This window comes from Bacillus rossius, chromosome 5 (genome assembly GCF_032445375.1).
Source record: "Bacillus rossius redtenbacheri isolate Brsri chromosome 5, Brsri_v3, whole genome shotgun sequence".
NCBI classification, from domain to species: Eukaryota; Metazoa; Arthropoda; class Insecta; order Phasmatodea; family Bacillidae; genus Bacillus; species Bacillus rossius.
The window spans coordinates 47,143,862-47,156,874 of record NC_086333.1 but is presented as its reverse complement, the minus strand read 5'-3'; the positions used below and the strand labels follow the sequence as shown (position 1 = coordinate 47,156,874).

Sequence of the window (13,013 nt, the reverse complement as noted above, 5' to 3'; positions counted from 1 at the left end):
GAAAATACGTTTCTGGTGCTTTGATAATTGAAAGGGATCTTGTAAATCAAATTGGCAACCCCGCACTTTCCTCAACAAAAGCAGTTTGGCATCTGTCGGTTCAGGATGGAAATATTACCTGATATGACAGAATTATTATTAGAAAATCAGTTTTAATTAATGCAAAATGTGATAAAATATAATACTAAAAAAGTATAATATTATAAAATAATTTAGTAAATCATTGAGAAAATGGCATAAAAAATTACGGGGGGGGGGGGGGGGGGATCATCATTAGGTTAGGGGGGGTGAGTCATAGTGTTTTGGGGGGGGGGGGGCACCTCTGGATATACGTTTGAAATGTTAGTGAAAATAATAATAAAAATAAATTTTAAATGTGTATTATGGTTTTATCTTGAACCATAGTTAACATCAAATATTACGTACAGCACGTAAATGTGTTCATGTCCTAAGTGCGCACAAAGGTATTTACCGGTGCGCCGTCAAACTTCTCTCACTGGCGCGGCGGATTGTCAACCTCGATAAGCCACGGAGGCCCTGGTCACGTGGAGTAGAACTGGCAACACTGCGGGTAAAACCCGCACATTCTGGGGAGGGGGGCAGCCAACTGCCCTCGCGTGTCTAAAGACAGCCAGGAGGGAGGAGAAACACAACCTCCCAGTTTGAAGAGCCTGACTCGAATGACCGTTGCTTCCAGCTACACAGGTACTTATACTGACCGGGCAGAGTGGTCGAGTAGTTGATATGTTTTATTTACATTTTAACAAAATTAATACTATTTGAAAGTGTAGCAATTTTTAGTCTTTGAACCACCCCCTTAATTGTGTCCTGCTAAATGTCTTAATCGTGGGTAACAAACAAATTAAGATTAAGAGTAAATACCAAAAGCAAATGATTCCCTTAATTACTTAATTAATTAAAAATACATGTAAAAAATATATACTTGAGATGCAGGGCATCTCAAACTTGTAGAGTGCTGGACTAGAGTATCAGTAGTCTAAAAACATAGTATGGCCATTATTAAGGAATGTTTTTAGCAGAGTAATCACAATGTCTCCTGATATTCCGAAACAACCTTTGTCAACATCACTTTTTGATCCCATGTACAATGAAATCTAAAAAATGATTCATTTAAAGTCACACAATACAAAAGTTTTTATGCCAGATCTGTTATTTCCTCTCTGGTGGTATGTATTGCTTGAAAAGTAATCTTCCTTTGAATGATAATAAGCTTTCATTGATACACAAATTTTTGGAAGGTGTAAATGCCTTTCAAAATGATTCATGCATCCTGTCAACAATAGCCCTCATTTTTTAGAGCATGCCACCAACATGATATACATGCATTGTTTGGAAAATGCAGCATTCGTAGAAACATCAAAAATCTGTCTCGTAACATGAATTCATCAACACTGGTGTGTGCGGTAAAGAATCTTTGGACCAGTATCCTGTGCAATTGTTTCTGCACAGAACTCCAGAAACAATACCGGTAAGACAGATGTAAATGCCCAAATAAACGAGAAATAAAATTAATCATAAAATACAAAACTGCACTTTGGCACTCTCTATTGGTTGTGTAAGTATGTAGAGATCAGAAAGTACTCAAAAAAGTCACATGAGGCATTGGCAGTACCAAAGGGATGAGATGCAAAAGCACCAAGTGGCTAGATGCATGAACGAGTTATCTCATCTTTAACACCATGTGTTCGTCAGGAGTCATCTCCTCTTTAGCACAAGATGTTCGTGTAATGAAGGACGAGTTATTACGTTGTATGTTTGGCCCGGCTAAGCAAACAGAGAAACGTAACAAAACAAATACAAACAATGTTCCTTAGGGATTTTTCATTACGATGGTTCTACGTTATTTGGAAATAAAAGGGTTTATTAAATTATCTTTGTTTATTTCTTTAAAAAAAAAATGTTTTTTCTCATCGTTAAATGGCCTCAGTACACAATTTTACAAATGAATTTAATTAGAAAAACTTCGTTACTTGCACAGTTTTTTGTCTTTTCTTAAAAAAATTTTAACGATGTCTTTGAATTTTGATAGGATGAGGTCCAAATACATACCACAGCACCATACATCTTGCCGTTGATGGTCGAGGAGTCTTGTCACTCGCCAAAAAAATATATTTTAGTAATGTCCCGTCGATCGCGGACCGTAATCTCGCGAAGTCGGGCCGATGCCGACGCCTAGGGCCTAAATTTCTAATACATTAGTCCGAAAAATCAAGAACTTAAGTTAAAAAAATACGAACTGGCCCCAGCCCCTAGGCGTTAAAATGTCCCTTAGTTAATTCTCATATTGTGTCGTGACTTGCCGACGACGCAACCGGCTTCGGCGACGATCGAGCAACAAGTGACTTGGTCGACGAGATTACCTTCCCTTGTAAAGGTGAAAACAAGGGAGGCAACCCCGTGGGCCAACTGACCAATCAGCGCACATAATTCCAAAACATGACCATATAAGGAAATTCGTACGGGCACATCACTTGACGCCATGGCTCGCCCTGATTGGCTGGGCTAGTGGTAGCCTCCAGAGACCCTTCCAGATGGTCGCTACAGCTGTGCGTACCACGTGACGCGTAAATCCCAAACACGCAGTTACAAAGTGAAAAATAACTTTCCGGCGCCAGAGTGTCGCGCCTGTCCGCTCTTCCTTCTGTACCTTCCAGACTATTCTCAAAATATTACACTAGCAATATCCAATAAAATATAAAATTACCCAAAAAAATTCAAATACAATGTACAAAATTTAGTAAACAAAGTTGAAATTCATACTATATTAAAAACTTTTGTTTAAAAATGATGTCCTGTAAAATTATAATCTATACTGCTTTAAACAAAACAATTACTGAAATTAATTATCAAATATCAAAATTAATTATTATGAACTGGAGTTAACCCTCAAATTAATAATTAAGTATCTCAAGGAAATAAGTATTTTAAGGCTTTCCATGAAATTTAACCAAAGTAATTAATAACAATTCTTAACAACTCTGAACTATTCTTATCTACATATTAAATAATTACTATCTTTCATATCAAAGTTATTCTTAATCAATATTCTTGACCCAGAAAAAATATATGTATATAACAAATCCTCATTGTGCAATGCTACAGAGTTAACTCAAGTGAAAGAGTTAAGGCTCTGCCCCACATGCTGCACTGCTTATTTCATCGTTGCTTATTTCACTTTCTTATCATAATTGCTAAAAATTTATCACAACACCATGACACCCAACAGCTCTCTTGTACTTTATGTTTTGTTCCAAATTTTTTTCACAGGATATTTACTAAGTGTTATATAATAGCAGTAAAAAACCTCATGAGTGTTTATAACGAAGTTAACTATGTGACCAATCACACTTTGAATATAACATTACGAAATATATGGTAACAAAATGTGGGGGGGTGGGGAAGGTAAGTAAATGCAAGAGACCTATTATAATTAATTTTAAAATAGTTATGGTACTATAGTAATGAGAAATGAAAAGAAAAATGAAATAACCAACATTATGTGACACTGAGCCTTCAAAACCATCAATCAATCAAATAATGTTTGATTCACAATTATACTCAGAAAAATAAAACTGACAACATGTACAAGATATTTTTACTCACCTTATATGATAAAATGCATTTAAATAAATTTTCAAAATGTGCAAAAAAAAAAGTGCTATTTACATAAAAGTTTGTCCAAACTGTTGAGCGCATGTTACATAAAAAAATTAATTAATTAATTAATCAATAAATAAATACCTGACTGACCTTGCCGCCAAGAAATGAAATGTCACCAAAGTACGCCCCATCCAGACCAACATGTCCCGTGTGTTTCAGATCCCCTTGAGGACCAGAGATCATATCTGGTTTCAGACGCCGCCTTGACGCATACACACTCTTGCCATCTGGAAAACATTGCAGGCATCAGTGAGAACACAATGTTACGAATCAAACTCGTTTCAAGTTGTTCACAAACTCATCTGAAATACTTTGGGTGGTGATTCTTTATCGATTGATTGCAAATTGTGATAAAGTCGAAATAACACCGAAAAGCGCGTCAATAAACCATATGACATCAGAATGCAAGTTAATATACCACAAAGCAGTAAAATGCAACAAAAAATCATGAAATCAACAGCATATTTAATCAAAACTCAAATCAGATTACAAAAAAATAATCATTTAATACATTAAATTCAATGAATGTACCAAAATGTATGTACTAAATATAACTACATTGGAAAAAATTTTGATATTGCAAATGTTATTAGCAACTAGTTTTTAAATTACGCCATTGGGATATTTAACAAATAGACATATACTTACTGAGTTCTTTTACTGTTCCAAATTATGAATAAAAAGAGTTTATAAAAAAACACTAATACTGAAATCTTTTGTTTGCAAATGTAATTGGCCTGAAAATAGAACCATAAAATCTTGTCTATTTATGGAACATAAATTTTGGACATTGCGTGCAATCACAGACAACCAGCGCAAAACAGCAATGTTGTTTGTCCAAGATATTATAGTTAATAGATGTTCCTCACTGCAAGAATAACTCATAGATAATAAATTTTTTTTGAATGAGAACTGCGGTCGAGAAAGTTTAGGCCAATTACATAAGGGTGATAGATGCCCCTGAAAATGTTTCAGAAATTGTATTGGTGTACCATTATCTAAAACTATTTGAAATTAACTTTCATTACGAGGTCAGTGTTTTATACTATAAAGAATTTTTCCCTATTAATAAATTTTTAATAAATCCCCCCTCCCCTTTTACATTTCACCACCATACAGGATGGCATCCTCTTATTGCATGTAATTTTGTGTCTTCTGAGTTTGAGAAGCATGACCTAAAGAATTAAAAACACCCCTCTTGTTGTGGACACATCATTTTGGCATACAATAAATGTAAAGGTTTTAGGAATAATGATTGAATGCCTGGGATACAGGCAATACTACATACATGCAGCAGGACCAAAAAAGAAACCCTGGTCTCCAAGTCAATGTCATCAGTCTTTGTGTGCCTGACGACAGGGGCAGATGCCAGTTCCCAAAACTTTCTTGTCAAAGAAAACCTTTTGGATTCTCTTTGCAGGATTATCCATATTCTATGCATGCATGTAACTGCATCTGTCGCTGTGTTGTTTGTCTGTGCTATCTCAATTGATTTGAGAGTATACTGGTCTGTACTGTCCTCACTGCTTGTTTATTTTTTGTGTTTGCCATTGATTTTGCCCTTAATTTTGTAGTTTCGTCTCATCTTGTTGGTTTTGAGCCAAGTCTTAGTGTTCTCCGGACACTATAGTATGTGGTTAGTGGTGCCAGTTTGGATGTTCAGAAGCGAACTTAGTGTTTGCATGCTAAGTTGGTTTTGTGCATGCTTCCACAAATTCCTTACAAAATTACAGTCCACGTTCGGTACTCCAAACCTAGACAAGAGTTGATTTTTGACATACACATTCCACTTCCACAATGTTCTACATGTTCTACATACATTTGTTTGACCGGATAATCATTTTCTGTTGGTTCCCTATACTAGTACTTTTATTACTTGCAGTTCAGTGAGTTCTAAGTTTGCTGTGATGACAAAAACAATGTAATAACATCAGTCCACGTTCATCTAAAAATCCATGGTTTGTATGCCAGTAGCTCATTCCCACACATTTTAACAAGTTTTTTAATAAAAAATTTCCTGTGCATACCCAAACGTATAAATCTTGACAAGATACTGCCTAGTGTTCACCTGATCATTATCATGCAAATTAGTAAAAGGCTCTTCATAACTTCAACTGATAGTGCAATGTATCTTGGGTGGGCTAGGTTGTTAGTAAATTGCACAGTGCCCATTTGTTATGTTGTACTACAGCCAATGAAGTGTATCTGATTGCAGCTAACTAAGGTTAACAAATGCAAATCAATTCATGCTTATAAAATTGCTGTTTTTCATGCTTATACCATTATACCACACCAGAAATTTTTACACAACACACACATGCAGATAAGGAATTTAATTGAAGAACCACTCTACAATTAATCATATCCAGTAAAGGTGAAAATGTCTTTCAGAAGTAAGCTGCAAAATTCATGCTAGATAAACCAACACCAGTGAATGAGCCAGCTGTATAGAAATCCATACTAACATTTTATCAACAAAACCATTCAATGGAGATGAAATTAACGAACTTTGCAATATACATCTTTAAAGACAATGGGTTTGAAAAGACTAAAATTAAAATATAGTATGCAGTTGTTAAACTAATTTATTAATATGTGGTAATCAAATTTAATACCTTGAGTTAAGACTACACCTTTAAGGTCAAGAAATAGGTTAAAGTGAACTATTTAAAAAAGTCGGTCACTCCACCCAATTGGCTAGTAAATATTACTGTAAAATTTTTGGGTAATTTCCTGGAGAAGGTGCTCATCCCAAAAAATAAAAATTATGAAAAATTTATTTTAGAGTACTACTTGTCCCGAAAAACACTGCTAAGTATTTTAAAGATCGGTAATCTAACCTGACAAATTGTTTACCTCAATTTACAGTAGTTTCAAAGTATTCCACCTCATCTACCGAACCAACTTTTCAAATGAATTTAGAGTATATTAAATGTAGCTAACCTAAATAACAGTTTGAAATGGTTAACTTTCCGGTCAACTAGGTATCTGAAATATCGCAATGCCACTAAACAGAATCATCAACTAGAATGAAAAGAACTTAAAGTATCCTTTTCAAAAATTTATTTAATTTTTTTCAAAAGGGCTCTTACTCTAGAAATAATCCAAATTTGGTTAAGAAATTTTTCTTGACATTTTGTACAAATAGCAGATATGTAACATGTTGCATATATCTGGCAACAAAATTTGCTAGAAAACAAAAACACAATAAAACAATACTTGAGTTTGTATAGTATAACCTCCTTAAAATTTCCCTAGATACATATAATAACATGAAAATGGCAATAACCAGACATGGCAAAAGGAGCTGAGTTCATTGAAGTTTCGCTGCATCTTGTAGTTAAAATCATAAAGGTGAATATTCAACACAATGCAGCATGTTAAACCCAAAAATCAAGACTGCAATGTCGAAGGCTATAAGTGTCTGATATAATCATTATCGATATATCATTGTACAGTATTTTCTTTGCTGTGATTATATATCAATTGCATCCTAAATAACTTGAGGCACTACCTTAATCAAGAAATAAAAATTTGTCTGATTTTCGCAAGGCTATTTGATCACAGTTATGCAGTCAGGAACCAAATGCCATTTCCAAAATTTGAAATCTTAGTTACAAGAAAAGAAAAATATTTTTATGGTGCAACCAGCTCGCCTGCCCTAGACAGACGGCCAGCCTGGTGCGGCCCTCTGGGAAAATCCCACCACCCCCTCCAGTGTGACCTATGGGGTGCGGCGCGAGCATCATTGCCTGTGGTCTGTCATTCAGCCCCCTTCCCATTACTACCTGCACATGCAAGAGTAGCAACATACCACGCACACCATGTAAGTCATCAGCGCCATAATGCCTGACCTCTGAGGTATGCAGCTCTTGCGTCTTAAGCTCGCCGGTCATGCCAAGAGGCATTCGGAAGGGTTTTGGGCATCACACTAATTACGCAATGCAATTGGCAGGTTACCACATATTTCGGTGGGCTTTCAAAGAGGGTGTGCAGAGTGTCTGAGTGAGACCAGCAAATTCTCGGAGCGATACCAGTGAGAAGAGAGAGATGTTGGTATAGTGATACCAGTGAGTTGTGGTTGGCGACAACAGCGGCGAGAGACGGGACGAAGAGGCAGGCCCAAGGTGACATGACGAGGTGAAGTTTGTGAACCCAGTGAGTAACAACACCAAGCTCTAGCAAGTTCAAAATTGGTCTACACTGCACATACATAAAAACACTTGGAAAGATTTGCTGAGTTCGAAACTACTCTTCAAACTTCGTACAATCATTGCTTTGAATGATTCACAATTAAAATAAAGCTCTAGAATAATTACTGATGAACCGTTGCTGATTTTAACTTGTTTAGTTATCGTTGACTAAAAATTCACACAAGCACAATGGCCACCATCTTCCAACCTAAACACTGTTCTTCATTACACACAAAACATTACAAAAAAAGGTAGTTACTCCAACAAACAATTTGTTCAAAATGATACCAAAATATCTGACAAAATGAAGATTTAGTACTAATATTAATATCCTAGGTTACACACAAACTCATGGTAGAAACCAAAGACTGTGCCCTTGGACCAATGACTAAAAACAAATTTTAAAGTCTCGCTGTGGACTTAAAACTGACAACTGCAGTCAATAAATTCTAAATAACACGAATAGGTGCCGTTCAGATTGCAGCAGCAAAATTTATTTCAACTACACAATCATACTATTTTTCAAGCCATCACCCAATCGCGACCTTTCGGTACAACCTCACAACGAGTAACATACCTGCCCTTCTTACTGAGAAAGGACACAGGAAGCTCACGAGAAGTAATTTTCAACCAATCACAAAAATTCACAAAAATATCAGCCAATACTGGCACATGACAACAAGTCACAAGTCCTTTTTCTCAAGCTCAACCAACCTCTCTCTCTCCAATTCTTATATAACTGGCAGAATTATTACATTAGCCCACCCTCAGACAAAAAAATATATAAAACAGAAAATATGTGAACATACATCAAAATTTAAATGAGAACAAAATATGTAAAAATAACTTTAAGTGGCTTTTTAAAATGAAGTAAACAAACCATCAGAATTATTAAAAAGGATTAAATAAATGTAACCAATGTTCATAAAACATGTTGCAAATGCATAAACATCTGTTATTTCCATCAAACCAGAAAACCTAACTAATTATTATTTCTGATAACCAAAAAACTAATAAATGTTTAATCAACTTATTTTTAAAAATGGGGAATTCAGTAGCCTGGGCTCTACAAACGCATATGAGTAGTGGCAGATCTGTATATGTGAACGGAGATGTTTTGACATGGATAGACATGAGGCATGCATTTTTATTAAGTAATTTAGGTTTCACAATGTTGCAGACAGACAGTGACATTTAATTAAGGGGGCTATCATTTCCAACCCTGTTATTATAAGTATTTACGTACATTAAAAATAAATCACCACAGAATAAAATAAGGCCAGATTACACAAGTGTAGAATTTTCATTGCATGACTTTATAAAAATTACAATATCACAAGAAAAATGAAATTGTATATGGTTCCTGATTGTGTAACTGCATCAAGCTGTAAATAGCTAAATACCGCACCAAATATTTTAAAACTACACATATGACGACTTGAATACATACTGACTTACCTCTTGCACTAGATAATCCAGTAAGGGAAGAGCGAGAACTAGCTGGAAAGAAGAACCAAATGAAAAACCAAACAAAACAAGCCACCACACAGAAGAAAACTAGGCCTGTGTGAGTATCAGTTTTTTAGTTCAAATCAAATACGAATACCAAAATATTTGCGAATACAAATATTGAATTTGAATTGTTAGAATGAGAATTAGAATCCCAAAAAAATAAGTGTTTCCACATCAATTAACAACTTCTGGAAAATTAGACAAATAATACTTAAGTGAAAGGTTGGTTACGTCAGCTGCAATAATTATATAGAAAATGTTTGTTAAAATATTTAAATTGTAAAATATATATATATTTTTAAATTATGCAGTTAAAATAACTTAACCTAACCAACCAACCAACCAACCAACCAACCAACCAACCAACCGACCAACCAACCTTAAATTTTGTTCCTATTCGCCTTATTTTCCACAACCTGCTACTCTCCATATGGAACCACAACATATTATTAAATCCATTGCAATCTATTTTACTAAAAACTTGAATCTTTTTTTAAATGCTGTATTCCCATATTAGTGAGTGAATGAGCTAATATTTACATATTTAAACCCAAGTTATTCACGAATTTTTGTTGTTAACAGTAGCCAAGTAAATTGTATTTTAGTTCATCAATATTATAAACACAATTTTTGCTAATTTCATCTATAATCTTAAACCATTATTTTTTTTTTAATATTTATTTTGGAGATGCAACGACTTTTTGGCATAGATATATACAGTTAGTAACCTTCTATTGTATCACATGGTGATAGTTTGATTGTGACTATTGATTTACACGCCATTGAAACTATGAGGATTACTTCTTTTAATGGAGTGTTCGTGTTTTGTGGTGTTGCAGTCCATGGTTGTAGACGTTAGTTTATTTATTCCCACTTCTTATGTGTGTGACGAAAAGAAAACCAATAATTTTGTTTTCATGTTTGAAATGAATGACAAATATTCCAGTTTTTAATTGTTTATACTATTTGTTCCATTCTGTTTAGCGAGACAGTAGCGAAAAAAGAAAAAAATTGAAAACGTGTTGCATGTTTAAAACATCGCTTATTATTTATGTTTTTGATTATGAAGTCCCAATAAACATCAAAAACTGGTATTTTTATTGCACAAATAACTTCATCTCAGCAGTAAATGTTGGTATATGACAAACTCACGAGGTATACCGTATACTATGTCAGATATTTGTAAAAAAAAAAAAAAAAGTTATTTTGAAGTGTTAGTATTCGAGGTTGAATCGAATACGAATAATTTATTATTTGTATCCGAAAATTCAAATATTCGCAAAGGCCTAAAGAAAACCCAAAACTTAAAGCAAGCAATCAATTTTAAAACACAAATAAAAAACTAAGACTGTTTCTGAATAGTTACGATGAGTTCTTTTCTGATGCAGACTTAAACAAAGTATTCATTAATTTTAAATATAGAGGCTGCCTTCAGAGGGAAACTAAGTAGTGAACGCAACTTGGTATATTAAAAAAACTAATGTATTTTCCGTGGTCATTTGTTTGTGTTAACAGAATTTTCTCAATCAATTTTCAAGCAGCAATTTTTAACTTGAACATGTTCCAAGTTGATCAATTCACAATTATAAATACACAGAAAAAAAGTGGACAACAGTTGGCTGGTTGAATTACCGACTATCACCACATTTCTACTTTCCACTGAAAAAAATGCCACACACCCCTCAAAGGCCATGAGGATGAATAGAGGAAAGGGAGCTACTCATCCTTTACTAATTCATACATATGGGATTCAATGAGGATTCTTGCAACTACTGGGAAGGTCAATAAAACATAAGATGCACTTTTCAGGAATCCTTTAGCTTAGCTAAAGGGTTCATTAAGGAAGTATTAAGAAACAGCCTTAACTTTATACCCAATGATATTGTAGATACAGAAAAATGCAAACACCGCACATACAGACATTCACACACATTCTTGATACACAAAAAAAATAGCTGGTAGAACATTCAAAACCATTAACTTTAATACAACAACCATGCATCACATCCATGTGTTACATTGTGTGACATAGTACCACTCACCAAATTATTTTTTTAAATTATAATATTATTAATTCTGTTTTACACTTTATATTTCATTTATAATTACATCAATAAATTATATTTTCATTATTTTGCACCTTTGTATAATAATTTGTAATGTTTAACAGTAATTTCATTAATGCAACCAATGAGAAACTTGTTTTAAAAGTTTTAATATTCATATTATTATTCTTTAAATTCAGGTATTGTTTATAGTAACCATTCTATGCTACTTACTATAATTATGAAAATAAATTTTAACTCATTAAATTTACCTCACTATACATATTCTTATTTCACTTACAAAATAGATTTGATAAATACAATAAATTGTAATTCATATATTTGATTCATGTGGTAAATAAAACAACAACTTTCTTCACATATTTATTTTGACTGCATTTTCTTCATTTGTAGTAAAAGCAATCAATTTAAAACCACTTGGGTAAGTCATACACACACAGAAAACTTGATACTTAATGATTAGGTCCAATCCACTGGTTATAAAATAACCAATTTATTTGACATATTAAATATGGAAGAGGAAGAGTAGAACATAATATTTCTTAAGTGTGTTAGTTCACAGCTATGTACAAAGGTTATGTACACAGACACATTATCAACAAATAGATTCCTACCAGATGATTTTGTTAACTGCAGTGGATGTCAATGATCTGTCTCATCTGAAGCGATGATCAGAACTCAACAGTCGCAAGGACAACTACACTTCAATTTACACAACCTGTCAAATGACCTATCACTATCGGCATCGCATCCACCAGTTCTTCAATTACTTAAGGCTATGAATAGGGACAAGATGAACTGCAATAAAACAGAAATAACACTGTAAAGCATGTCAATAGCCCATATAACACCATAACACACTGAAATGCAACAAAAATAATCATTAAAACAAAATGCAATTAGGTATATTCTAGATAATACTGGGATTAAAGTACCCACCTATAACAGTCGACAGTCACCCTTATTATGCTCCTTAGGCAAATCAAATGATATATTATACAGAATTATATCAAATTTTAATAAACATGGTTGCTATGTCTCTCTATCAAAAAATAATTTAAATATAAAACAATTTTTCTTATCTTAATTTAAATTGAATATGTTTAAGGTTAATGATGCTACCATATTTTATTTTTTTTTTTATAATCAGGTTATGGATTATCATTACTGTTGTTATAGAATTATGAAACTTGTTCTTGTTTATCAGTTAGTTGCTTGCTGTGTTGTCTTGTGTATGTGTTATTATAGTATTGTCCTCAATGTTATTCATTTTGTTTCATGTATTTGTTTTGTCTATGTATTTTTTTATGTTTATCGTGCCTACCACCCATGGCCTTATGCCGTCGGTAGGCATGTAACAAATTGATAAAATAAAATAAAAAATAAAAAAATAATCAGCATATTTCATCAAAAATTAACTCAGACTACAAAACTTAATCATTTAATATATTAAATTCTTGAATGTATATTATTTGGCATGAAGTTAATACCAAAATATAAGCACCAAATATATTGGAATTTTTTTTTTCGCTTTTTTTTTTAATATTGCAACTGTTATTAG

General features: G+C 33.5%; 1 protein-coding gene across 6 annotated transcripts in view; it reads right to left on the bottom strand.

Moving 5' to 3' along the window:
- The window catches only part of LOC134531777 (activated Cdc42 kinase-like), an 81,714-nt gene that overhangs the window by 29,748 nt on the left and 38,953 nt on the right, over positions 1-13,013 (bottom strand). For 2 of the 6 annotated variants that reach the window (XM_063367678.1, XM_063367682.1), the window contains exons 12-13: positions 9,333-9,374; positions 3,763-3,908 (exon numbers count right to left, since the gene is read on the bottom strand). In XM_063367678.1, the coding sequence (XP_063223748.1) occupies positions 3,763-3,908; positions 9,333-9,374 (188 nt within the window). The remainder of the gene's footprint in view (positions 1-3,762; positions 3,909-9,332; positions 9,375-13,013) is intronic. The other 4 variants (XM_063367679.1, XM_063367684.1, XM_063367681.1 and 1 more) reach the window with 3 other exon arrangements.